We start from the raw sequence: 27207 nt of genomic DNA, 5'->3' as shown, positions 1-27207 counted from the left end.
TGTGGGCCCGGCGTGCTGCGCAGACGCAGTGTCTTCCCTCCTCGACTCTGGGCGCGGCGAGGTGCGCAGGCGCGGCCTAACCGAGGGGGCTGGTAGCAGTACGCTGCAGAGGGTAGACATGTCGGGGGTTCGGGTTGTGTCGCAGCTGCTGCGCGCCAGGCGCTTGGCGCTGAACGGGGCGGTGAGTCGGCATCACGGGCGGGTCCGACCCGGGGTGGAGCGGGTGGGGGCCGAGGTGGGGGCAGAAGGTCCGCGCCAGACTTTTTCCGAAGCCGGTCGGGCCCCGTCTGGGTGAAGGTCACGATCCCGCGAGCCTCCCCGGAACTTGCCTTCGCCCGGGGTGTGAGTGCACGGTTGGGCCGAGGTGACGGGCCTCTGCTCCTGGCACGTGAACATGTAGTGGAGGCGGGTAGCGGCCTGTAGGTGCCCGGGGCCTCGAAATCCGAAAACGTCAGAAGAATTGGGATGGAGGCAGAACCTTGACCGCGGAGGCCGACAGGGTGGGCCACTCTCTCTACCGTCTGCGGGACCGTCCGGTCCGATCCCCGCAGCTTTGCGGTGGGGCGATGGGGCAGCCGGTGGCAGGGTGGGGTTCGAGCCTGTGGCCCCCGGCCCGGCTCTGTCCTTGCCGCCCAAGGCAGGGTGGGGAAATGCCTAACAGCCGCACCTCAGTTTGCCTCGCAACTGTTTGCAAACCCGGGCCCCTTTTCGAGAAAGCACAGATTGTGTGTCCACACTGAGGCCTGGCAAATAAGTTTAGGTCTTTTATTTTGGATTTTGCACTGTGTTCTTTGTGCACACTTTTAAAAATCAGGTGAAGAATTTCAGCACAAAGACTGAAAGACCACATTTGGGAGGAGACGCTGGGACAATTGTTTTCCTGCATTATCTGTGGAGGCCGAGGCAGGTGGAGGATTAGCTTTCCTGAGCCCTCCCTTCTGGGTTTGTCACATACACTCCCTACAAGTCCTTCTTCAGAATCGGTAATTTACGGTCTCTGTAAACACGCTAAATGGTAGAGGATTTAGTTATTTCGTTCTTTTAAATGAAGTCGTTCACCCACCTACTTAGTAATTTACAGCTTAAAAGTTCCAGTAGGAACCAAGGCATTCAACAGTATTGACACTGTACCTGCAGTTTTCTCCTTGAGAAGTATGCACTAAAAATTACGTTAAATGTGAGAGGGTTTAGTCAGCCATCCCATCCCGCCAACAGTGGAAAGCATTTTAAATACTGTACCAGCTTTCCTGACCAGAGGGCCCCATCCCCGCCCCGCCACTTCCATTTTGGGCTCTAAGATGCAATTAGGTACGGAGTCCAAGTGAAGACTGGGGTTCCATGGGGTATTTTTAGTCTGTCAAATATGCACAAACCTCAAAGTGCTTCCTAGTTGTTAAGTGAAAGGACAGATTGGTAACTGGTGGTGACTGGAAAAAGGCTGATAGGTCCGTCTTTCCTCCACTGGAATGGTGCCCAAGCATTCCTTATGCAGTCTAAGACCCCCTCCAGCCTGTGAAACTCCTTCACCCACCACACACCCTTTGTCAGTTTATGAAAACCAAAGTTATCCTTTATCCAGGGAGAACTGGAATTCTGGCTTCTGGCTTGAGCTCCCAGCTGAAAGTGAGAGTGAGGTTCTGAGCACAAGAGGTCAGAGTGTGGAGACCTTTGCTACCAACATGGGTGGAAGTGATCTCTGTCGAATCAGCTATTAGCTGCCCGCTCTTTACCGTCATTTTCTCCTTTGGATCTTCTTCATTGTCTTGTGTTTAGGTCATTGTTGTAAACATGGTGACAAGATGGAGATAGTAAAATTGAACAAGGTGGGCCTGCAATAGATGGTCTTAGGTTTCTAAAATCTTTTTATCTTGATTCTGCCTTCAAGCGATATATTTATTGGCTGGCAGTTCAGATTAGCAAGAACAAAAGCATCAATTTGACACAATAAAAAAAGAGAAATTTATGGTGCCGAGAAAGTAGGTACTGAGGATAACTTGAATGAATGCCAGAGAGAATTTTTCTTTTTCTCATTTTGTACAATTCTGTGGTGTTTCTAAGTCATTTTAATATTTATAACTGCTTTCAAGTTACAAAATTATCAAACCTGTTTTACCATTATTTTCTTTCCAATTGTCCTAATGCACTGACACAGTTGCAACTGTTCCAAATAGTTTAATGGAAAGGAAAAATAAAACCAAGGACCTCAAATAGTCGTTGGTTGATTACTTCAGATGGATTTGTTATCAGACTTGAAAGGCTTTTGCTTGGGGTGCTCTGTTCAGAAACCAGAAGTGGCTGTAGCAAGGTAGTTTTATTTACTTACAGCAAGTAAAAGAAAGGGGATTCAGGGTTAGTATCCAAAGCCCTGCCTCCCCAAAGGGAGACTTAGCCATTGCTTATATACACTATTTGATCAATTACATGTTGACTTCTTCAACATGTAATTTCTGCAACATGTAAATGCAGTTGCTGCATTTATCTGTTATCTGAGTTCTTTTCTTACCTTATTTACTGCTGCATCTGCAAAATACTGTGCTATATTATACAACATTTAGCAAGAAATGGCATTTAGAACTGCCCAGACCTTGAGACCTTGTCCAATCTAATTTCTTTGTATGTATTGTTCTGAATATTTTAATGGTGTGTCTAGAATTATGTTGTTTTGCTTCTTGGCATAAGTGCCAGTTGCATAGAGTTTTGTGTTGTGTGTGATGTTTTCCCTGGCTGACTTGAATAACTGTAGTTCAGTTTTGATATATAACTTGGATATTCATCTAAATTTGGAGTTCCAGAGATTATTTTCCCCTCAGGGGTCCTTAGATAGTAGAGAAAATACAGGATCTGGAGCAGGCAGACCCAAATCTAGAGCTCAGGTACCCTGGGTAGACTCAGTTTCTCTGTGGAGTTAATGAGGATTCTGTGACGTAACGTGTGAAACCTTTGTGTGTGCTCCTCTGAGCCAGGGCCCATAGCTTGCAGCTTGTATTATAATCTTGCCAGGTGTATTTCAAGCATCCTGTTTTAAAAATCTGTAAATTTTTAATGAAAATAATTACAGGTAGGTATAAGAAAAGAAAAAAGTCAATGAGTGCAGAAGGTCTTATAAATGAAAATAAGTAAGATCCCTTTTCCCCCCAGACTGGTCCCCCAATGAAGTTAGTTATGAATTGTTTCTGGTATTGACCCCTGGTATTTACCTCCATGTCTCTAGCTGATATGCAGGTGCATATTTATCCATTTTAGACATGGAGTTTCTCTGATAAGTAAGGATTTAGTTTACTTAAACCATTCTACTTCCTACATTCTCAGTCTTCCCGATATAGTTGAGCAACCACTTTCAGATCCACTCTTGGCTAATATTGTAATCGTGTAGATTGTACTTACGAATGAGTTCCTTGCTCGTGATTCGTGGGTGTGTACTTTGCTAGATCGAGGATGTCAACCTCTGCTCTTCCCCTTCGTTCTCCCTTTTGCCTCCTGATCCAGGCACTGTGCTTTGATGCTATTAAAAGGAGTGAGTGCCTTTTAGTTGTACTTTAGGTAGATTTCCCAATTCTTCATGTTGCCCTTTTAGACAATGTTTGATGGCTTCTCTTTAAAAAACATGAGATTAGTGAGGGACACAAAATTAGTTTTTTCTAAAGACAGAAACTGGGCTTTAGTTGGACTCTCTGAATTCGACAGTCATCCTCCCACCCCACTCCAGTCAGATTTAGTTACAAAGTTAGTGTCACTAAGGTGTGTGTTTGTTTAGGTAAGGTCTGTTTACTCAGAGTGAATATCCAAACAGGAAATCACAGTTACCTAGGGAATCTCTCTGTTCTGTTTTAATTTGATATTGCAGAATGCACTGTTTTTATTGGTACTGTAACCTATATTTATATTGAACTTTATAAAATTTTCAAGAATGGTTGTATTAAATTCTTTCAATAACTTCATTCTTCATTAAAATATGATTTTACCATTTAAAAAGTTAAATCAAAGCTGAGGAATATTTGTTCTTTTTAGTTCTTTTTAATTCATTCCCTGAAAGAAAACACTAAATTGGCTATGTCGATAAAAACAAGTGTGCTTAAAAATAAATTGGGCATTTTAAGAATATCATTCTTATCAGCCCAGCTCTTTAAAAATCCAAGTGACTACTTTGTAATTGAAGCTATTAAAGTAAATTCAATATTTGTGCCAGTCATCATTTGGTCTCAGAATTAGAAGAAGCTTTAAAGGTAGGAGCCACCTCCGACTTTTCCTCACAGGAGGTCGAGTCACCGAGCCCTGGCCTCAGTCCTTTCATTTTGCGGGGACAGCCGTTTACAGCGCCTCAGAGTTCATACTGTGCTCTGCCAGGTTCTCTTCCCTATAATTCCCACTTGTTTATACCACAGGATATTTTTTTTAACCCACAGAATAAATAACATCTCTTCAAATTGCAGAATACCTGAAGGCATTTCTTACATCCCCCTTTGTCGTTGTTTAATGTACTTATTTCCTAAAGCTATTCTTTCTGTAATTTCTAAGACTCATGGTTTATTTTATAGTCTACTAATATGCAGTCCTCAGAATGGAAAGACATAACCCCTAAGTTAATGGCCATTCTTAGTATATAAAGAATGTTGCCTCTCATGCTGGGCTGTGATTTCATTAGGACCAGTTTTCTTGGGTACGTGTTTATAGGGTGGGGCCATGAAGCTGAGAAAGCTGAGACTTGGAGAACTGTGGAGGTTCTCTAGGGAAAGGCCAGGGACACGTGTCCCGGCGGAGGGGGTGGCTCTGTGGTGTAGACAGATGAGAGGCGGTGTGGCTGATGCCTAGTGCAGACGTGGAGAGTGGTGAAGCGGGACTGTGAGCATCTCTGAACCTGGAATCGTGATTCCTACAGTGAAGGGATGACGGCACTGGTGCCTAAGTGTCACAGCAAGCAGTAGAGCCTCTTCTGGAGCATTGATCTCCTGATACAAAGTCTCGTGCCTTTCCCAAGAACCACAAAGCCTCGCAGATGGGTGGAGCTCCAGTATGAAGAGGGTTATGATGGATTCAGTAAAAGTGTTTCCTGATTGAGTGCGGGCTTCGAACCAGAGCATCCCAGGTTCGATTCCCAGTTAGGGCACATGCCTGGGTTGCAGGCCACAGCCCCCAGCATCCACACAGTGATGTTTCTTTCTCTTTCTCCCTCCCTCCCCTCTCTAAAAATAAATAAAAATAAAATCTTTTAAAAAATATGTTACTGTACAAAATTTTAAAAAACTGTTTCCTTGTTTGCAAAACTACTGCTTACCACTTAGACAACGTGGATGTCTTCCCATTGTCCATTTAAGTAACATAAATTAAGAAATTAATGTGAAAGTGTACCTGCCTGAGTCAGTAAGTATCCTGTTTGGAAACCAGCCTCACCTAGAAGGGCATTTCCTAGAGTGCCAAATCCCCTGTGGGCTTGCCTGGGTCCTTAGCACCTGCCCTACCCTTCCCAGTTCAGTGCAGACTCCCGGGTGAGGTTCTAGGTGAGGGGGAGCCTCTGAGTACATTAGAAGGTTAACAGCTTAGTAGAGGAAATTTTCATTACAAGTCCCCAGTACCTTCAAGACACTGAATGCTCTCCATCTGTCTCCGCAGCGGCCGGCAGCAGTGCAGACGGGACCCCGCGGTTTTCACTTCACTGTGGATGGGAATAAGAGGTCATCTGCTAAAGTTTCAGATGCAGTAAGTTCATGGCTTCTTGTTCCATTGTAAGTGATTTTCTTGGCTTAGACAGGTAATGAGCTATACCAGTTTTTACTGTATTTGAGTAATATACAGCTCTTATTTAAAGGGAAAAAATCTCATTCCAGTGTGTGCCCGGGTTATTTTTTTTTTTTTACTGTAGTTAATACTTAATGGAGTACTAATATAAACATAGATATTAGCACTTTTTCTTACGGTTGTCATGTATCTATAAACCAGATTAAAATTTAAACAAGTAAAACAACAAAATCATCAAAGACAAATGACAGATGCACAGTGTGTACTGTGGTGGATGATAACACCCCACCCCACACGGGACCGTGTGGGCTCTGGTGTTGCGTGGGCTTGTCCGCTGTCTGTTGAAGAGTCTGAAATTTGCTTACAGGTTCTTTTCTCATAACTTCACAGTAGTTACTGAACAGTAGTTGGCACCTTCTCAGTCAAAAATACAAACGTGAGCCTGGAATAGAGTTGTGGTCCTTGGTCCTTCTGTCGTCATGCACGTGAACTGGAATATGCTTATCTGAATGAAAACAACATTTAATTGTAACATGCTCATGGGAAGCGTGCAGATCACAGTGGAGAATTGTGATCTGCACTACATTCTAAGCTCAGATTCATACACACACACACACACACACCTATAAGTCTATATATAGGTACAAACAAAAAAAAAAGACAAATAAGCATGGTAATTTAAAAGGAAAGCCAACTTTAGAATTGGTGTTTCGATTGTGTTGGTGCTTTCCTTTGTGTCTACAGCTCCCTGACTGGAGGTGCACCTTTATGTTTTCAGCATTCCAACTAATGTGGGTTTCCTAGCTCCACAGGGTAAGCTGGCTCTACCCAGTGTGGGTAGAGCTGGCTGGCCCCTTCACAGAGGGTGTGCCCACCCCATCTCAGGACTATAAGTTGGTGGTATTCAGTCTCACGCAGGGCAGAGGCCTTCTGGGTACTTGGCTTTTTTGTATTTCTTCTTTCATTCCCTTTCAGCCCTTTCACTGTAGCTACAGTCTCTGTGTTCAGCCTAGTTGAATGGGTGATTGACTGGTGAATTTTTCTTTTCCAGATTTCTACACAGTACCCAGTAGTGGATCATGAATTTGATGCGGTGGTGGTCGGCGCTGGAGGGGCAGGCTTGCGAGCTGCGTTTGGCCTCTCTGAGGCAGGGTTTAACACAGCCTGTGTTACAAAGCTCTTCCCCACCAGGTCCCACACTGTGGCAGCCCAGGTAAGGAAAGGGGGCTCTCCCAGTGTTTTCGGCACCTGCAAGGCACAGTGCAGTGCAGCCTCTGCCTGAGCAGCCTCCTGCCACAGGCGGCCTTCCCGTCGTGATCCTTGCACTCACTCGGCCCCACTCCCATTGCCTGGGGCCACGTTGTCACTCTTTTTCTGCTCTAGTCACACTCAGGGCTTCTGTGACCATTTCACCTAGCCCCCTTCCCCTCTTCTTGGTGTAATTTTCTTCACTGCACTTACCAGTCTGAAATGAGCTTGTCTGTGGGTCTGTTTTCGATCCGCTCTGAGTCTGGTGGTTACTGCTGTGTCCCCATTAAATGTGGTGGCGATGAGCTTTGATGATGACATGAATGTGCAGGACAGAAAAACAGTGGCTCTGGATTTAGGGAAGAGGACAAGAGTAAGGTAAAAATTACTCAGTGGTTTCATAATTTTGTTCTTTCATTCTGGCACTGTAGGTGTGTGCGGGTTGCATACAGGTAGTATTCCAAAATCATATTTGACTATCTTTTCTTTATAGAAACAACAGAGTGTGTGGTGCCTTTCCAGGGACCATAAAAGCCACTGTGCTCTGGAATAGTCTGCATTCAGTGTCCAGCAGCATTCTTCAGGCTGTCCAGATACTTGGTTTTAAGCTATGTTTTGTGAGTTAAAGAATAAATACATACCTTCGGAGAATCCATTGTCTTGAAGGAAAAAGACAAACAAATAATTCTAAATAATAAGAAATAAAAGTGTTCGGGTACTGCAGTATTAATAAAATAAAAATAATAAGGAAAGGATAGCTTAACTTGCATGTTGGTTCTTGAGAAAAGAGGTGGAGTTGGAAGGATGAGACAAGTAGGGGCCCGGGGGAGTCTGAAGAGTACTTCTAGGAATGCCTGGAGATGAGGCACCTGTGGCCCAGGTTCTTACAGACAGCAGCCATACAACAAATAGCATTCATGCGTGCACCAGACGAAGTATTTCTGTGTTGTTTTATGCCACACTTCTGTGGTCTGCTACTTCTCTGATACTTAATGTATTTTATCAGGGTTGCATTGGGTTTGCAGTTAGAGGAGTTGGAGAAGGGAGGAAGAGAGTAACAAGGTTCCTCACTCTCTGCCAGTGACTCAGTTTGTCCTGACACATAACTTGGGAAACCGAGTCACAGCTACACTAAGTGGGGAAGGAATTCCAACATGGGGGTGCTCAATTCAAAAGTTGCGATTGAATAACAATTGGAAGAGGGCGAGGTAAGTTAGGAAATGTGCTTTATGTAAAAAAGATTATCTAAACAGGATGAAGAATCCAGTTTTAAGTTGGGAAGGAGAAGGGCCAGCCTCACATTTGTCTCTGAGCTGCATTTTCTGTGCCTCTGAGGGGTGGAGGCAGTGGGGAGACGGCAGGGACCATGCACTGCAGAAGGAAGTGGGGGTGCAGGGAGGTGACTCTGAGTTTGGGGGTTTATTACTTGGCAGTACTTCTCTTCTTCAGCATACACCCACGAATGCCATCAAAAACGTTTTGTCGTAAAATCACCCAGATTTGTTGAGTACATTTTATGTGCTGGGTTTGGTGAGAAGTGTTGCACATGTAACCTCTCACTTCATTCTCCAGACAACTCTTCAAGGTGTTCAGCTTTGTGTCCTGTTCACAGATATAGAGGCCGAGGGTTGCAGTAACTCGGCCCACATCGTTAGCTTGGCAAGGGAAGGAGGCATGATTTAGGATCTGTCCTGAAATGCTGCCTCGCAAGTCCTTCACTTTCTCCAGTTCTGGTTCCCACGGAGGGGCTGTGGGGCTCCTGTTTGTAGTTACTAAATTTGCTCTGTGTTTGTTTCCAGGGAGGAATCAATGCCGCTCTGGGGAACATGGAGGAGGACAACTGGAGGTGGCACTTCTATGACACTGTGAAGGGCTCTGACTGGCTGGGGGACCAGGATGCCATCCACTACATGACAGAGCAGGCCCCCGCCTCTGTGGTTGAGGTAACGTCCTCACAGTCTATTTTTAATGGTACTGATGCAAGTGTGGTTGACTGATGAGGGTGATGACAAGCCATGTAACAAAGGAAATCTTTTCTGCTATCAGCCATTCATTTAGTACGGAAATATTTCTCTTTCCTGACATGCCAACAGTTTTGTGGAGTATGTTGGTGTTGGGTTTGTAGATTTAGGTTGAAGTTGCTCGGAGTAAATTAGCTGTGAGTGTCTTGATTCCTTTAAAGTACTAAGTGTGCCCTGGCTGGTGTGGCTCAGTGGATTGGGTGTGGGCCGGCAAATGGAAAGGTTGCTGGTTTGATTCCCAGTCAGGGCACATGCCGGGGTTGCGGGCCGGGTCCCCACTTGGCGGTGTGCAAGAGGCCAAGTTCCCACTTGGGGGCTTGTAAGAGGCAATTGATTGATGTTTCTCTCCCTTTCCCCCTCCCTTCCCCTCTCTCTAAAAAATAAATACAATCTCAAAAAAAAAAGTACTATGTGTTTGTTTTTGTTTCACAGCTAGAGAATTACGGCATGCCATTTAGCAGAACCGAGGATGGGAAGATATATCAGCGGGCCTTTGGCGGACAAAGCCTCAAGTTTGGGAAAGGCGGGCAGGCCCATCGGTGCTGCTGCGTGGCTGACCGCACTGGCCACTCACTGCTACATACGTTGTATGGAAGGGTGAGGCTGCCCTGGGTGCCTGGGTGGTGGGACAAGTATGTTGCCATGAGCTGGAGACAAGCCACCTGTGGATGTGTCAGAGTGTCAGCTTGAGGCGTAGTGCCTTAAAAAGCAACAGAACAACTTGGTAGGCCATGTGTAGTAATTGTGAATAAGAAAGAATCTATTTAGAAAACTAAATCGATAATCATTACATGCCAGGTTTGAACTTTTGTAACCTCTCACACCAAAAGTATAGGAGCAGAGTGTGTATCTTAAGTCCCTTTCACCACCTCAGAGTTCATGAACTGATTTGTTTTAATACTTAACTGTCAAAATTGGACCAAGGCTTGGAGGCTACTCGTCACTGGATAATCAGGGCAAACTTGGACACAGCCAGAAAAGCAATATTCTGAGTATTATTGTTTCAGAATAATCAGTATTCTGAACTCTTGTTTACAAATGGTGCAGGTCATTGATATGCAAGTGTTAGGATACCAGTGACTTTTCTGGCCAAGGGTGTTGACAAATATGTGACAGGCCCTGCTCATCCCACAGAATTGTATGTCACGTGAGAAGCAGACTGTTGCATGGGAGACCCTTCAATGAGCTGAGGGGACCATCAGATCCAGGGTGTGGGCCATTGTCCATTATTGAACATCCTGCTGCCAGAGAAATATGCTTATCTGGGTATCCACTCCAGCAGCTTCCCACCACGTGTGACCATCACAAATGTGTCTGGTGTGCTGGGGCTGAGTGTTTTGTTTTATTTAAGTGGCTGCGTGTGGTTATCAGCTCCTGTATGGTACAGCTCAGCCTAAGTCGAGACCTGTGGTTGGTGGGCCCCAGCTCCGGCATCAAGCCACTTGTGGCCCCAGAGAGCCTGGAAGACTTCTTAGGAAGAGTAGAAAGAAGGGATGTGTTAGCACATTCCCACTCACTTCCTGGTGTCAGTCTCCTCCCGGCGAGCACTGACGTGTGGGCACCTCTTACGTTTTGTTCACAGAGGCAAGAGGAGAGCCCTTTCGTGTTGCTTCACGAAAGCAGCAACGCTGCGGCGGTGTGATTCCGTGTCTGTGACTTGGCTTCAGCCTGGAACTCGCAGGGCCTGCCCGATCGTTTGTTACCTACCACATCAGGGTTTTAACCTGTTCACACGAACAGCATTGTCTTCAATGTTGGCTTAACACCCTACATGCAATCGAAAATGTGGGATCATTTAATTTTTTTAATTTTCTTAAATTTTTTTCTTTCTTTCTTTTTTTTTTTTAGTCTTTGCGGTATGATACCAGCTATTTTGTAGAGTATTTTGCCTTGGATCTCCTGATGGAAAATGGAGAGTGTCGTGGTGTCATCGCACTGTGCATAGAAGACGGGTCCATCCATCGCATAAGAGCAAAGAACACTGTGATCGCTACTGGGTAGGAATTTAATTTTTAATGTATTTCATTTCTCTGTGAAGCGGTTGAATTTCAGAGGTTTTTAATCTTGATAAAAGCAGAGGTATTTTGGACATGTGGTTCAGACACAGGCTGTCTCTTAGCCTGTGAGAGCCATCACTTTTGCCAGCCTCAGTTCCTCCTCTCTTAAGGGGGCAACGGTAGCACCCGCCTCTGAGGTGGGTAAGAAAGTGTCTCATCATCAGTGTGCAGTGGGGAGGACCCTTGAGGAAACTGAGGCCTAGAGAGAGTCACAGGACACTGGGAATAACAACTCTATTGCTTTGATGGATACTGTTTTTGGTCAGATAAGTGCTCTTTGTTCACATGATGAAAATATGTAAATCCATTTTATACCATCAGTCTGTTATTTTAATCCCTTAAAAAGGTGAATCCGTAAACATTTAAAACTTTCATTGTAAAAGTGATACATGCTTATCATAAGCGAAATCTCTCAGATATCACACAGGTAGTAGAGTACAAATGGGAGAACCTTCTCTGTCCCCAGCTTCCCTCCCACTTGTCCAGGGTAGTGTGTGTGCAGGGCAGCTCTGGTGGTGCCTCGTGGGCTGCTGTCCACTTGGGGCCGTTAGGAGGTTCTGCCAGGGTGCCGTGTGGAGTCACCCCCCTCTCTGAGCTGGCTTGTCTGTTTTCCAGAGGCTACGGGCGCACCTACTTCAGCTGCACATCTGCCCACACCAGCACCGGCGATGGCACCGCCATGATCACCAGGGCAGGCCTCCCCTGCCAGGACTTGGAGTTCGTTCAGTTCCACCCCACAGGTAGAAAGGGGCTGCCGTTGTGGAACCAAAGCTCTGTGTCTTTTAAGCACTCAGTGCCTGGGGAATGCTCTTCTGCAGTTCCTGTACAGACTTGCCTGCATTCTCTTCTCTCAGGACCTAACTTGTTGTCACCTCCTTGTAGACTGTCCCTGCTTCACTCGGGGCAGTGGAGGTCCCGGCTTAGCTGCACCTTGCCCAGGTGTACTTAGTCGTAAAGCAACAGTTGTTTCAGGGTCCCTTTCTCCGCTGGACTGTCAGCTCCGGGAGGTGGGGGCAGGTCTCTCTCATTTACTGCTGTGTTCTCAGCACCTGGCTCCTGGTTGGACCTCAGTCAGGTTTTACTGAGTGAATATCCTGAAAGCGAGGGAGAATACATGGGACCAGAAAAGTGGCACTGGCATATTTCAGTTTGTGGGGAGAACATCAGGCTGCCACAGTGACAGTGCCGTCAGGGTGTAGCTGTGACACGCAGGGCTGCCTGAGGTGCTGATGAGTGAGGGTGCCGGTCATGGCGGAGACGAGCTCCCCTTGGGTCATCGGGCATTACAAGTGTGGGATTCGGACCATACGAGTGCGGTCCCGGCTGGGATGGCAGGTTTGAGAGATTTGCAGAGTAGTCATCCATAAGTGAATCTCAGAATCTGCCTCTTGGGAGATCAGTCTCATCCCAACCTTTCTTTCTGGGCGGCTTTTCTGGCCCGTCAGCCCCGGAGACTCCACACACAGGAGCTGTGGCCGCCGTGCTAAGAGCTAGACCTGTGTTTTCTCTTTGATCTTTGTCGGTGTGTTCTTTCTGACCCCTGGCAGGGATGGGAGATAAACAGTGCGTTGGGTGGTTTTATAATTACTAGTGTAAACCAGACTTTTGAATTCCCCTTATGATTTATTAAAGCTGCATTTCTCATGCATCCTCTTCAGTGTGTGAGAAATAAACCACTGGAAAAAATGCTATTGAAAGTAGGAACACTGAAAAGCAAGTGAAATGTAAGAATTTGCATTCTTGTTTTAAAAGCAAGATAACTCTTGTGGTGTGTGAATGAAAGTGTTAGCTGTCAAATTACGTTATATATCTGTCTCCTTTGTTAAAACTGGAGCATGGCTTGGCATTCCTCATTTTCATTACATCGAGGACCAAGTTGAGGAGAAGGGAGCAGATCTCGTGTGTTTCCAGGCGTGAGTTTGGGCTCTGCCCTTCCCCGCTATGGGGCGTTGGGCAGCTACTGAGCTTTAATTGTCCTTTTCTGAAACTGGGGATAATATTACTTGGAATCACTGTATATTAGAGCCAAGTACGATGTTAAGTATTAACTATATATGATTACCGTTATTGGTATTTGGTTACTTTATTTTATTTTTTATTTATTCATTTTATAGAGAGAGAAGGGAGAGAGAGAGAAACATTGATTTTTTGTTCCACTGATTTGTGCATTTGTTGGTTGATTCTTGTACGTGTCCTGACCGAGGATTGAACCTGCAACCTTGGTGTATGGGGATGGTGCTCTGACTGAGCTACCTGGCCAGGGTGGTATTTGGTTACTTTAGCTCAAACTTTCCAAGCTCTCTCTCTCTCTATATCTCTCTCTCCCTGTTTTTTTTTTTTTTTTTTTTTTTTTTTTTTTTTAACCTAAGTTAGTCACCACAATTTCCAGGTGCAAAAGGGTATTCAGAAATTAAAATAAAACCTGAGATATGTAACACATACTTACTTGTTTTGAAAGGTTAAAATGCAGTGAAAAATCAGAGTACTCAGCAGGGCTGCATCGTTGTCCGCGGTAGCTGTCCTTCCTCCTCACTGCAGTCTTAACAGTGCCTTTGTTACAGAAACTTCCTACTTACTATTCCTTCACTTTCCTTCTGTCTTACTTACACTGTTGACTTCAATGTCCTTTCCATACCCTTTACCATTTTCACCCCCCAAAATATTTGCACAGGCCTAGCATTGTCAGATTATAAATATTTAACTAACTGGGTTCTTTGCAGGCATATATGGTGCCGGTTGTCTCATCACGGAAGGATGCCGTGGAGAAGGTGGCATTCTCATTAACAGTCAAGGCGAGAGGTTCATGGAGCGATATGCCCCAGTCGCAAAGGACCTGGCCTCCAGAGACGTCGTTTCTCGGTCCATGACTCTGGAAATCCGTGAAGGAAGGTCTGTGCGACTATCACCAAAGGTGTCTGAGTGCACGTGCATGCAGGCACAGCCTCCTTTCTCTTCAATGGCTGTTGTTCACGTCTGTCTTTTAACATGGGCTGGTGTGGGCTGTGTGAGTTCAGCACCCACCCCCACTTCTGTGTAGGCAGGCGGGCCTTTGCCTGTGCTACTTCTGGCTGTTGTCTGTTAGTTTATGTCTCTCTAAAGAGTTACATTTTGAGAAGTTTAGCCAGTTTGATCTAAATCTTTGTCAAATCTTTGGAACGTATTTGTGTGTGTGGTAGAGACAGTGTTGGAGAGGTAAGATAGGAGACCCCCAGCCGGAAGGTAGTGTGTGAGCCTTTGCTGTGTTGTATTGTGTGTTAACCCCTGTTTTGGTACCTTCAGGGTGTGTGGGCTGTTTGTTCTTCGACAAGGCAGCTTTAGCCTCCTTACTATGCCTTACTGTGGCAACATGTCAAATATCTGCTGGTATGCCTTTGGAGGTTTTACATTTTTATTTAAAAAAAATGAGAAGTCAAATGATTTTGGAATATTTGGCATAAAAGGACTTTCTAATGCATTACTCTAGAAAAGCATAGCAAACTCTGAGGCCAGCGTGTCTGTCTGTGGTGTTCATGGCTGTGTCCAGCATCTGCAGTCCACCCTGGCACATAATCGGTGCTTAGAAAAGACAAGAACACCGGGTTTTATTTAGTGTCAAAACTGGGGAGCCTCATGTGCTTTGATGATTTCATAGTGTCATGCTTTCTGTAACCGCTGTTCTTTGATTTACATTGTACTGTCCTTTTTGACCAGAGGCTGCGGCCCGGAGAAAGATCACGTCTACCTGCAGTTGCACCACCTGCCCCCGGAGCAGCTGGCCATCCGCCTGCCTGGCATTTCGGAGACGGCCATGATCTTTGCGGGTGTGGACGTCACCAAGGAGCCGATCCCTGTCCTTCCCACTGTGCATTATAACATGGGCGGCATTCCCACCAACTACAAGGGGCAGGTGATTACACGGCAGGGAAGAGGATGGGGGTAGTGGGCCCACTTTGCAGTTGTCCCTTTAGGTCTTAGAGGAAAAGGCAGGTATCTTTCTCAAAAAAGTACCTGTTGTTAGGCTGAACTTTCTTGAAGTTGCTGTTAACTGGAGAGCAGAAGAAGCGCCTACTTACATTCCAGTTTTTACGTTCACTCCTTAGCAACAATTCTGAATATTTACCGGCCCCTCCTTAGTAAATAGTCATGGATATCATTTATCCTTTTTTCCTTTATGATTTTAGGTTATTTTTTACAGTGTCCTTGTAAATTGTGTGTTCTTTACAATTAATATGTTGGGTGTTTTGCAGTTCACAGAGAGCTTTGCAATCACTTTATTGTAGTTCCTTCTCAGGTGAGGTGATCGGAATTGTATTCTTACTTCGTAAATGAGTAATAAGTTGGAAGAATCGGAATTATAACTCAAGTCTTCCACCTCATAGTTGGGTGTTCCCATACCCTGCTGTGCTCCCTTCATCTGAATCCAGAATCAGAGGCTGGGAGTAGAGGGGGTCAAGTCAGGTGATGGCTGAGGATCCTGATGAGAATTAGTTGTGGGATTGAAATCACAGGTGCTGCCGTTTGGGTCCTTTGACCTCAGCCCTGGGTAACTGAGTGTCCTGAGGCAGAGGGAGGAGGCTGGGCAGATAGGTCCAGAGGGTTCCCTGCAGACGAGAGAAGACCCTGTCCTTGCTCTGACCCACAGCATTGGCTGCTGCCTGTGGGGAAGAGCCTGCGCGAACTGTACTCTTCCTCTTTACTCCCTCTCCTGCAGGTTCTGAGGCATGTGAACGGCCAGGACCAGGTCGTGCCCGGCCTGTACGCCTGTGGGGAAGCCGCCTGCGCCTCCGTGCACGGCGCCAACCGTCTTGGGGCAAACTCACTTTTGGACTTGGTCGTCTTTGGCCGGGCATGTGCCCTGAGTATCGCAGAGTCCTGTAGGCCTGGTATGTTTTTTACAAGTAGCTGGCTGGAGTGTTTCAGGGGGCAAAAGGTTACAAAGTCAAGGTCTGTAATTGGAGATTTGCTTAATCATGTAGTGGCAGTCTGGTTTTCCCCTGGAAGGGTGGAAACGAATTCAGAAGTTTACGTGGTGGCACACTGGAGCCTGGACACAGGCTGGGTGGGGGATCCTAACAGTTAAGAGGGTAACATGTTTGGTCAAAACTTTTTTTGCAGTTAATATGTTCTGCTTAGAAAAATCACTGTTAGGAAATTGTTGTTTGGAGGGGAAGTTTATCACATATTACTTGCTTGATATAAATTGCTTGCAGTGAAATATTTTAAGTCATAGGTATAAGTGAATATATACGTTTTGGTACTTATAGAAAAGTGGTTTATAATTTAGGCCATTCTAAAAACAGAGTGTAACTAAAGGAGGAAGGGCTGATTGATTGCAAGCAAAGCAAAGGCTGGGGTCACCGCTCTCCCCCTTCGGTGATAGAATAGGTGTCAAGCAGTGATTTTCTTCTCGTGGTAATTTTTAAATATTCACAGAGAAAAAAACACTGTGCTGAAAGTGCAAATCTACACATCATACCACTGAGGCAGGTCAGGCAGTTGCTCTGACCTTCCACACCGTCCTCCCATCGGTTGCCTCGCCCGTTTGTCCAGAACAGCAGTGTGAGGTGGAGACACTCTTCCCGAGGCAACGCTGGCAGGATCCCTGGGCCCCGACTCTGCACTACTTTTCACCGGTGTTAACTGTTCAGTGTCAGTGTCACTGTTCTTATCAAACAGATTTCTGTACAGATTTTAAATTGGTGAAAGTGATGCTATGAAAACAGTACAGTCTTGCTAACCACTAATTAAACATAACCCTTAGCATAGCAAGATGCTCTCCCCACTTTTGTATCTGCAGGTTTCAAGGTGTACATAATAAAAAGGACAGTTACATGTTCAGAGTCACTTTGATGCTCTGTCCACAGCTCCAGGCTGAAACGCAGAGGTGGGATCTTGTCTCCAGTCCTTGTTGCAATGGCAGAAATTAAACCCGCCTTGTCCGACTCCAGATCTGGTGCTCATTTCACTGCCAGGGAGCCTGATACCAAATCTTCCAAAGCAAAGCAGAAAACTTGAGGTTCCCTTGCTTTGAAAATGAGAAAAAGGAACCTTCAGAAGCATACCTTATACTTCCATGTCTGAAGGGTCAGTGCATACTTAAAATGGTCTTAACTCAGCAATGAAAAGGAACAGACTACCCATACGTGCATCAACATGAATGAACCTCAGTGTGTTAGGCTCTGTGACCCAGGCTCAAAAGACTACGTTTGGCTGATTTTGTTTATATAATATTTTGGAAAAGGCAAAACCAGGGACTGAGATGGATCCGTGGTTGCCAGGGACTTTATCCTGCTTGAGGTGGGGCTTGTGCATCTCCCTGTCCAAACTTGCAAAGCTCTGCACTAAAACTGGTATTATGCCTTAATTATACTTTGACTTTTGAAAGTTCGAAAAGGAGAAATGTTTGTACCACTACTTCCCTCAAAATATGAATATTTTAAACATTAATGTGATTAAACCCTGTTCTGTGTCTTAATTATGGTAGTTATAGGAATCTGTGTGTGTATTAAAATGTGTAATGCTGAGTACCTAAAAAACAGTCAATTTTACTAAATGATAATTTTTTAAGATTTTATTTATTTACTTTTGGTGAGAGGCGGGGGCAGGAAGAAAGGGAGAGAAACAGCAATGTGTGAGAGATACATTGATCAGTTGTCTCTTACACGCCCTCAACTGGGGACCTGGCCTGCAATGCAGGCATGTGCCCTGACCAGGAATTGAACCAAGCATCTTTTGGCTTGCAGGCCAGCACTCAATCCACTGAGCCACACCAGCCAAGGCTAAATGATAGATAATATCTTAAAACATTAAAAACAAAAGTAGACGGAACACCAGCCTGCCTAGAAGAACTCAGAGACCACAGAGTGGCCAGTGCCCCTGCTTTATCTGTGGCCCTTTGTCGCCTGTGTTTCATACCTCCTACATGTATCATGTGCTGCATAAAATGCATTTAAAAAGATCTTTCCCCAAAAAGCCTTGTCCTCAAAATATTTATCTTTGTTGAAAGTCAAGAACAGCAAACCTTGAGGTGTAGTTAAGTGGGTTTAAGGTTCAGGATCAGCAAGAGTTATAAATACAGGCCAGTGAGGGGGGAAGGAGGGGTTGGTTGATTTGCCGAGAACCGCTGTCCTGAAATATGCCACTTTTTAAACTTAAAAGGTGGTTTTTCTTTAGTTCATTTAAAACTTACTTACTGGACACCTACTCTTTGCCAGAAATTTTGTCTTTATGTTTATTCTTTGACCCCAAGCCAACAGAAGGTTCCTCAGGTATAGGGTGGTCCAGATGGAGTTACAGGTGCATTTTCAAACTCCCTAAAAGATGTAAAACCTTTTGGTGTCATTCATTTCATCTGTTTTTTTTCCAGTGTTTTTCAGAAGTTAAATTCTAGCTTTTTTTTTTTAGGAGATAAAGTTCCCCCTATTAAAGCAAATGCTGGAGAAGAATCTGTCACGAATCTTGACAAATTGAGATTTGCTGATGGAAGCATAAGAACATCAGAATTACGACTCAACATGCAGAAGGTAAGAACCTGGACATGCTCTGCAGTGATCAGGCTGGTTGCATCGATAGCCCTGTTCTGGGGTTTGGTGTAAATAGCAGAAGGACATATTCCTTGCTGTATCAAGTAGGAGTAAGAACGAGATTAAATAAGATAAAAGTGCATGTCTTTCTATATAGGAGGCTGGAGGTAGTGGCTAAGGGCAGGCAGTAGCAACTGCAGCAATGCAAACTCAGCCTTCTCTCGTGAGCCCGAGGATACTTGCACATGGGCTTCTTCCCTCACACCAGCTCTGCCCATCCTGTCTGTGTCACAGCCTGAAGGAGGAGGAGTAGTGGAAGGTCTGAGCTCAGTTCCTAGCTGGAAGCTTCCTTTCAGCAGTCTTCCTTTAAGCTCAGCACTTCCCACTGTTGAGAAGTTAATCCCATCATCACACCTAACTTCCTCTGGGAAATGCCTGTATACTGGGCCATTGATGCCTGTAAGCAAAGTCAGGAAGAGGGGAGCGTGGATCGTGCTTGGGAACTGTAATCTGTGCATCGATGGCTAGCAGAGTGTTTACTTGTTAGATCAGCATGTCTGGTGGAACATTCTATGGGGGTGGAAACGTTCCATATCTTTGACCATATGTGACTGCGGAGCACGTGAAATGTAGCCAGTCTAAGGAACTGAATTTTAAATTTATTTAATTTCAATTTTAATGTAAATAGGTATATGCCGTTAGTGGCTACTGCATTGGATAGTAGAGGTTTAGATCAATAAAAATAATACGTAAAATAGCTAGGAATCTATCAAACTGTTTTAATACAGGGATTCTTGGCCTGTGTATGAGATCTCTGTCCACCTGAAATTTGCAAGAATTTCTGTGTGGAGACATTTTCTGAAAAGAAGGCCCTTGCTTTAGTTATATTTTGAAAGGAATCTAGTGGCATATAACACAGTTACCACCAAAAAAAAGAAAGTTGCATACTGCCATGTAACTTCTGTCTGCAGGTGGGACTGGGCTTTAGGAGGCTTCATGGCCTGGTAAGGAAAAAAAGTGTGAGGGAAGGAACAGAAGTATGCTTACAGAAAACCAGTTAAGTGATACTCTGCAGGACTTCTGTAGGGTACTGGTGGCAGGGGTAGAGGGCCAGCTAGGACTAATGTGACCGTTGTGTTATACAGGCAATGGGAGTGGCGAACCCAGTAGAGACTTTGACGTAGGAAGCACTAGAGGCATTCCCATCAAATACCGTGTGCCAGGGGCAGTGTTCTAGATGCCAGAGTTGACACTGTGGAGTTTACATTTGAGAGGTGGATGGGGTTTTGTTTTGTTTTGGTTTTTTGGCCGATTCTAGCTGATACAGTAAGAAACAAAAAAGAAATTAGGTGTGTATTGAAAAGAATAGATAAAAGTTATCATTCCTTACAGATAAGACTGCCTAAGAATTCCAAGCAATAAGCTGAAAAACTAAGAGAAACAGTGCAGCAATGAAGTAAGGTGTCTGGATAAAAGATTCATGTACAAAAATCAGTAGCTTTCCTTCTGCAGTAATCCATTCAGAAGTTAATATCTCATCCTCAGTGCAGCCAAAACATTTAAATGCCTCAAATAAACCTAACCTGTTCACCCTTTGTAAAAAGGGTGTGGAAAAACTAGACTACTGAAGAAGTGAAAAAATAACTACATTGTAAGACAGTGTTTTCATTTGCTCATCCTGAGGTGAAAGACTGACATTAGAGTGGTGCATCGTTCTAAGGAAGTAGGTGATAAGCCTAAATAGAATTAAATTATAAAACTACATTAGTGCGATATTGGTAGAGGGAGAGAAATCTAGTTAAGTAGAACAAAATCGAGTCCAGAAATTAGCCTCTCGGTTCATGCTGGGATTTAGCATATGATAAAGGAGTTTTTCAAGAGTGATGAAAAGCCATTCAGTAAATGATAGGAGACAAAGCAGATTCTACTTTTCCTCATGCTAAAATAACTTTCAAGTTTATTTCATAGCACATTTCTTATGAGCATGAACAGTAAAACTCTGAAGGTACTTAATATATGAGGAGCTTCTACAGAATTACCAGCAGAGCAAGCAGGGAGGGTCCCCAGGAGTCTTCACAGACTGCCACCTCAGCACCCGCCACTTCATCTCAGCACTTCTGAGTTTGCATCGCCAAGGGGGCATCTGCTGGCTCTGGTGACATTTCACACCACACCTTGTGAGGAGTGAGAAGGTGTCTTATAGCCCTCAAGGAGCTGCTGTCTCCTTGGGCATTTGAGGGTGGAGAGTTTATGCCCTTTCTGCCACCATGTATCAAAAGCTTTAATCAAAACTTTATCATGACATTTATTTATGATAAAAATTTAACAAAGTGGGCATAGAAGGAAAATATCTCAACAAAATGAAGGCCATAAATGACAAGGCCATGGCTTACATCATATTCTACAGTGAAAGGCTGAGGACTTTTCCTTTGACATTAGGAACAGAGGAGCATGCTCACTCTCACCACTTTGATTCAGCACCTACTGGAAGTCCTGTCCAGAGCAGTCAGGCAAGAAAAAAGAACTAAAATGTATCCAAATTAGAAAAGAAGAAATAAAACTGTCACTATTTGCAGATGACATGATACCGTATGTAGAGAACTCTAAAGATTCCTCCTAAAAACTAGAACTAATAAATGAAGTCACTAAAGTTGCAGCATACACAATCAACATAGAAAAATCTGTGGCATTTCTATTTACTCATAATGAACTCTCAGAAAGAAAAATTCAGAAAATGACCCCATTTACATTTTCATCAAAGTGAATAAAATACGTAGGAGTAAACGTAACCAAGGAGGTGATAAACCCCTATACTGAAAACTGTAACACATGGATGAATGAAATTAGAGAAGACACAAATAAATGGATAGAGGGTTTGTACTCATGGATAGTAAGAATTAATATTGTTAAAATGTCCGTACTACCCAAAGGAATCTGTAGGTTCAGTGCAATTCCATTCAAAATTCCAATGGCATTTTTCACATAAATCATCCTAAAATTTATATGGAACCCACAAAAGACCTTGAATAGCCACAGTAATCTTGAAAAGGAAGAACAAACTGAAGATATCACACTATGATTTCAAATTATATTACAAAGCTATAGTAATCAAAGCATTAGGCATGGTGTTGGCATAAAAACAGATGTATAGAGTAGTGGGATAGAATAGATTAATAACCCATGCATATATGGTCAATGAATTTATGACAGAGGAGCCAAGAGTCCACAGTGGGCAAAGCACAGGTCCTTCAATACATGGTGTTGGGAAAATTGGACAGCCACAGGCAAAAGAATGACACTGGATCACTGTCTCACACCACACACAAACATTGACTCAGAAATGAATTAAAGACTTGAATGTAAGACTTGAAACCGTAAAGCTCAGAGAAAAAAGGGAGTGAGCTTCTTGACATCAGTCTGAGCTATGATTTTTGGGATCTGACAGCAGAAGCAAATAAGCATAAACAAGTGGGACTACATCAAACTATAAAGCTTCTGCACAGCCAAGGAAACCATCAACAAAATGAAAAGGTAACCTATAGAATGGAAGAAAGTAATTGCAAATGATATGTCTAATAAGGGACTAATATATGGATATATAGAGAACTCACACAACTTAATAGCAAAAAAAAAATCTGATATAAAAATGGGCAGAAGATCCTAATAGACATTTTTCCAAAGAAGACAGGAATGGTCAACAGATACATGAAAAGATGCCTCACACTAGTAATCATCAGAGAGTCAGGGAAATGCAAGTCTAAACCACAATGCAGTGTTACCTGTCATCCTTGTTGGCAAGGATGTGGAGAAAAGGACATCCTCATGCATGGTTGGTAGGAATATAAATTGGTGCAACTACTATAGAAAATAGTATGGAAGTTTCTCAAAAAATTAAAATGGAGCTACTGTTGATTTAGCAATTCTATTTCTAGGTATTTATCCAAAGAAATAACACCGAGTTGAAGGGATACATGCCCCTTTGTTTTCATTGCATTAGCATTTACAGTTTGCAAGGTCATGAAAATGTTGACAGATAAGTGGTTAAAGATGAGGCACATATGTATAGTGAAATGTTATTTAGCCATAAAAAAGAAGAAAGTTCTTCCATGTACAACATGATGAACCTGGAGGGTATTAGACTAAGTGAAATATGTCAGAGAAAGACAATTACCATATACTCTTATATGTGGAACCTTAAAAAACACAATAATGGAGCTCATAGGTACAGAGAACAGATTGGTGTTTGCCAGAGGTAGGGAGTGAGCTAAATGAGTGAAAGGGGTCAAAGAGTACAAATTCCCAGTTAAAAATAACTAAGTCCTGGGGACATAATGTACATCATGGTGACTATAGTTAATACTATATTGCATATTTGAAAGTTGTTGAAACTATCTCACAAATAAAAAACAGTTTAAAATTCAGAGTAATAAACAGTCTGGATTTCTTAGTTTTTCTATTTAATTTACATAAATATTTTACAAAAAATGAAATGCACAAGAGGAAAATCAGAAGGTTCAACAGTATTTGGTATGGCTTCTTTGTGTGGATAGAAGTCTCCCAGTGACACTTTGTGTTACAGTCAATGCAGAATCATGCTGCAGTGTTCCGTGTGGGCAGCGTCTTACAGGAAGGCTGTGAGAAAATCAGCCAGCTCTACGGAGACCTGAAGCACCTGAAGACCTTTGACAGAGGTGAGCAGTCCCTAGGCCCCTGCACATGGTTGGGGTGCAGGGTGTCCTGTTCAGCGATGACTTAGCCCCATCCTGTCTGTCCCCATGGGTGCCTTTTGTGTCCCCAGGAATGGTCTGGAACACTGACCTGGTAGAGACCTTGGAGCTGCAGAACCTGATGCTCTGCGCGCTTCAGACCATTTATGGAGCAGAGGCCAGGAAGGAGTCCCGTGGCGCCCATGCCCGGGAAGACTACAAGGTGCGCCTTTGTGACACACTCGCGTGCACCCAGTGTCCTCCCCATGGGCTTCACTCAGTCCCTGACACACCTTGCAGCTTCTCCTCATTTTACTCCATTTTGAGTAAAATGAGAAAAGTAAATTGAGAAACTTGCTTTTTTCTTTCCTCCTGGTAACTTTTACACCTGTGTTCTCACTGTATTTGTACCACAGAACTTTTTTCTGGCTTTGGGTCAGCATCTCCTGCCGCCAACGCTGGCATCTCTAGGCAGAGCGCATTTTTCCTCACTAGGGTGAAGATTAGCCTGCAGCCTGAGTACTGTTGCCAGAAAATGCTACCTTAGGGATTGCAAATGATGAGTAAATCATCATTCTGGGCCTGTGATCATGGGTCCTCATCTTGGGGCCAGTCATTTTTTAAAGAAGCTGATTTTTATATAGAGCACACTTGTGAGATTCTGCCAGAAAAGAGCTCTCAGCTTATCAGAGCAAGAAGTCATGGACAGAGGAGCTCGGGGCAAATGCCACTTAAGGATGAACAACATTGGCAAGCCCTGGGCCACTTCCCTCAGACAGGCAGAGTCCAGGACAACGGCGGGGTCCCTGACAGCCCTTCCAGTCTACCCGGCAGGGTGGGTGGGGGGTTGGCTAAGCAAGAGTGTCTTGATTTACTGTGAAATTTTATTTATTGACTCTCCACCAGTTGGGGCTGGACTAGATCCAGTGTTTACATGGGGTGATGGAATAGATTGGTAAGCACATTTGTCGTGTGTACAGAAGGACTAGAAGCTTCTCTCTGGGTTGGCAGCTCTTGTGTCTGCAACGGAGGCTTCTTTTCATTCAGTCAAATAGCACGTAGAACCCGCTCACCCTGGGAGAGCATGCCCCATCCTTACAGGCTTAGAGGAGACTGTGCTGTGGCTTGCTTGCCCCTAGCGAGGTAACAGGTCTCACCTGTGCCCCCTTCCTCCCATGCACCCACTTGCCTCACTCCACGGAAATAGCAAGTAATTAGATTTTGGGGGGTTTTATTTGAAGAGGCTCTTGTATGGCTTATCCACTACCATGTGCAAGTTACTCCTTAATACCATCCAGTTTCTCTTTAAGAGATTTTGAAAATTTTAATTTACAGTCAACTCTCAGTTCCTGAACATCTCCCATCTCAAAATAGTTTGGTTCTCAACCAAGTCATTCATGGAAAAAATGTCTCGGTTGTCGAACAGAACTTCGGTTCTCGCCCCAACAACTCTTTCATGCTGATAACCTGTATGATCAGTCACGTGTCTTTCAGGTGACAAAGGAGAGAACATGCAAGTATGAGTGTGATTCAGTTTTTGAATAAATGGCTTCTTGAACAGCCTTCTGGAATCAGTTAAGTTTGAGAACCAAGGTTCCACTGTAATTGCTAAGATTGAAGCATTTAAATAAAAAAGGCTGAAAGAAGTTGAAATCTCCCAGAGTACAGAGTAAAAAGATAAAGAGGAAGTACTTGATAAACTTTTAAGTACACAAAAGCACAGGAGGAACTCGGGACCCTCCCTGCCGGTGCAAACCCACTGCCTGGCTGTGTGGCTTGACCTCAAGGTCCTGACCTCATTAGCCCTTTGGCTGTGGTGGAAATGGGAGGACTAACACTTAGGGATCTGGGATGGGCTAGTACAGAGTGAGGGGCTTACCAGTAACTATGGAGGCTGGGGGCTGGCACATCATGGTTCTCCTTCCCCTGCATCTGGTACTTAGTTGCACCCTGTTACATGCTATGTGTTCTTTTAGATGAGATGTACACAAGTGGTTTTTATGAGGAATAATAAAGGGGTAGATATGGGTTGGAAATGGGTTGGAAGGTCCTGGCTCTCTGAACAAAGTGTGCTTAGCACAGTGGGACCTCTTTGTTGAGGGGATGTGGGGTTCATATCAGACCAGTGTCTCATGTATGATTTTAATGAGTTTGCCACGTTTTGTGGTTATATTGCTGTTAGAGTACTAAGGAATTTAGAATGTAATTATTAATGGTGTTTTCTGAAATAAACTTACTTTCTCGGCCTCAGGTGCGGATTGATGAGTATGACTATTCCAAGCCCATCCAGGGGCAGCAGAAGAAGCCGTTTGAGCAGCACTGGAGGAAGCACACCCTTTCCTATGTTGATACCCAGACTGGGAAGGTAGGTGGGGGCTATGGTTTGCTCACGTGTGCACAAAGACACGGCATTTGATGAACTGGGAGAAGCACCATGGATTTAAGTCGACTGCTGATAAGTTTGAGACACCACTGAAAAAGACACTGTCAGCCAGGCTTCTGCCTGGAAACAGAATCCAGCCTGGGTCGGTGTACAGAAGGGCTGGCTTTCCACAGATTTGGTGCTGGGCAGGGACTGAGCACCCAAGGCCTGGTGGTGGGGTCTAAAATGGTGATTCCTGACCCCATGGAGAGTGGGGGGTGGGGCAGGAAAATACTCCTTTACCCCTCCCCTCCCATTGGCTAGCCCACCTGGAAGCAGTCTCAGGAAAGCCCAGAGGTTGCGTGGAGCCAGCAGAGACAGGGTGGGGTGGGCAGGTCCTAGGAACGCCCCCTAAGATTGCAATGGAGACTCCTGGTTTTACCCATTGGGCATTTTTGCCACATGCTAACATTTAGAAATAATTAAAATACAAAGTATTTACTCCTACGCGTTTTTTAGCTTGTAAGGATAGTCTTGATTCTTTATCTGGGTATTTAGAACCAGCTGTGTTCTGTGGTCATCACTTATTATAATTTAATCCAGTCAGTCAGTCATGGTCATACTTTTTCATGAAGGCTATTTTCTGGTTGTATAGGAAGATATTGGACCTCCCTCTCTTAGTACAACCCTATTTTTAGTAATGTTTGGGGGTTTTGATGATTATTAAAGAAATACATGCTCATGTTAGAAAGTACAGAAGGTACAAAAAGAATAAAGAAAATGAACAGTTAGAAGTTTACCAATTAGAAATACCCTTTATTGTCATTTTGATATATTTCCTTTGTATATGTGTACATTCTTTTCCTTGTGTGTGTGTACAAATACTCAGTTACTAGTAGAAAAAAATGGAAGAAAACACAGTATAAAGCTATTTCAAGTATGACAGTACATACAGGGTTTTACCTACTTTTTAGACATTTTTGTGAAGCATCAAGAATTGTGTAGTCATTTTAGTTGCTGTGTTCTATTACACAGATTTACCCTAATTACGTGGCTAGTCCCCTGCTGTGCATTTAGATCATTTTTGAGTTTGTTGTTGAAAAATACACCCTGCATACCTTTGTTTTTCAGTGTCTGCATATTTGTCTGTGAATCTATTTTTATAGTTAATTTTTCAAAAGAACATAAGACAGTTGTTGTTAGTACATCTTTGTGTCTCAACTTACCACTGACTCTTCTGTTTAAGGTCTCGCTGGAATACAGACCTGTGATCGACAGAACTTTAAATGAGTCTGACTGTGCCACAGTGCCCCCAGCCATTCGCTCCTACTGATGAGACTGGAGTTGACCTGCTTTTGTAATTATGTATAATAGCTCACGTGTTCAGAATGTAACTGTATGAAAAATCTCTGCTCTAGCGAATAAGGAAGGCCATCACAATAGAGGTCGTCTACCCAGTGGCCAGCAGCTTGCCAGTAATTAAAGCCAAAAGGGTTACGCTTGCCTTTATCCCTTGTCTCATTTTTGTGAAATAATGAAAGTTGGCAGGACTCCTAAATAAAACATGTTACAAACTGA

The 27207-nt window shown here is 44.0% G+C and overlaps 1 protein-coding gene and 1 long non-coding RNA gene across 2 annotated transcripts; one reads left to right on the top strand and one right to left on the bottom strand.

The window, feature by feature from the left end:
- Window positions 1-25: 25 nt before the first annotated feature.
- On the top strand, window positions 26-27207 carry SDHA (succinate dehydrogenase complex flavoprotein subunit A). The gene is made up of 15 exons (XM_028511174.2): window positions 26-181; window positions 5608-5694; window positions 6785-6946; window positions 8781-8924; window positions 9435-9599; window positions 10851-10999; window positions 11675-11799; window positions 13780-13948; window positions 14750-14945; window positions 15750-15921; window positions 18443-18561; window positions 23141-23252; window positions 23360-23490; window positions 25519-25632; window positions 26876-27207. The coding sequence occupies exons 1-15, from the start codon at window positions 119-121 to the stop codon at window positions 26960-26962; spliced, it is 1995 nt and encodes a 664-aa protein (XP_028366975.1). The 5' UTR covers window positions 26-118; the 3' UTR covers window positions 26963-27207.
- LOC118499436 lies at window positions 3757-18436 on the bottom strand. The gene is made up of 3 exons (XR_004901917.1): window positions 18181-18436; window positions 13093-13107; window positions 3757-3768 (listed from the first exon to the last, which is right to left on the bottom strand). It is a non-coding gene; the product is annotated as an uncharacterized LOC118499436 (long non-coding RNA).

The sequence above is a fragment of the Phyllostomus discolor genome, chromosome 3, assembly GCF_004126475.2.
Source record: "Phyllostomus discolor isolate MPI-MPIP mPhyDis1 chromosome 3, mPhyDis1.pri.v3, whole genome shotgun sequence".
NCBI classification, from domain to species: domain Eukaryota; kingdom Metazoa; phylum Chordata; class Mammalia; order Chiroptera; family Phyllostomidae; genus Phyllostomus; species Phyllostomus discolor.
This window is presented reverse-complemented; position numbering and strand designations above follow the sequence as displayed.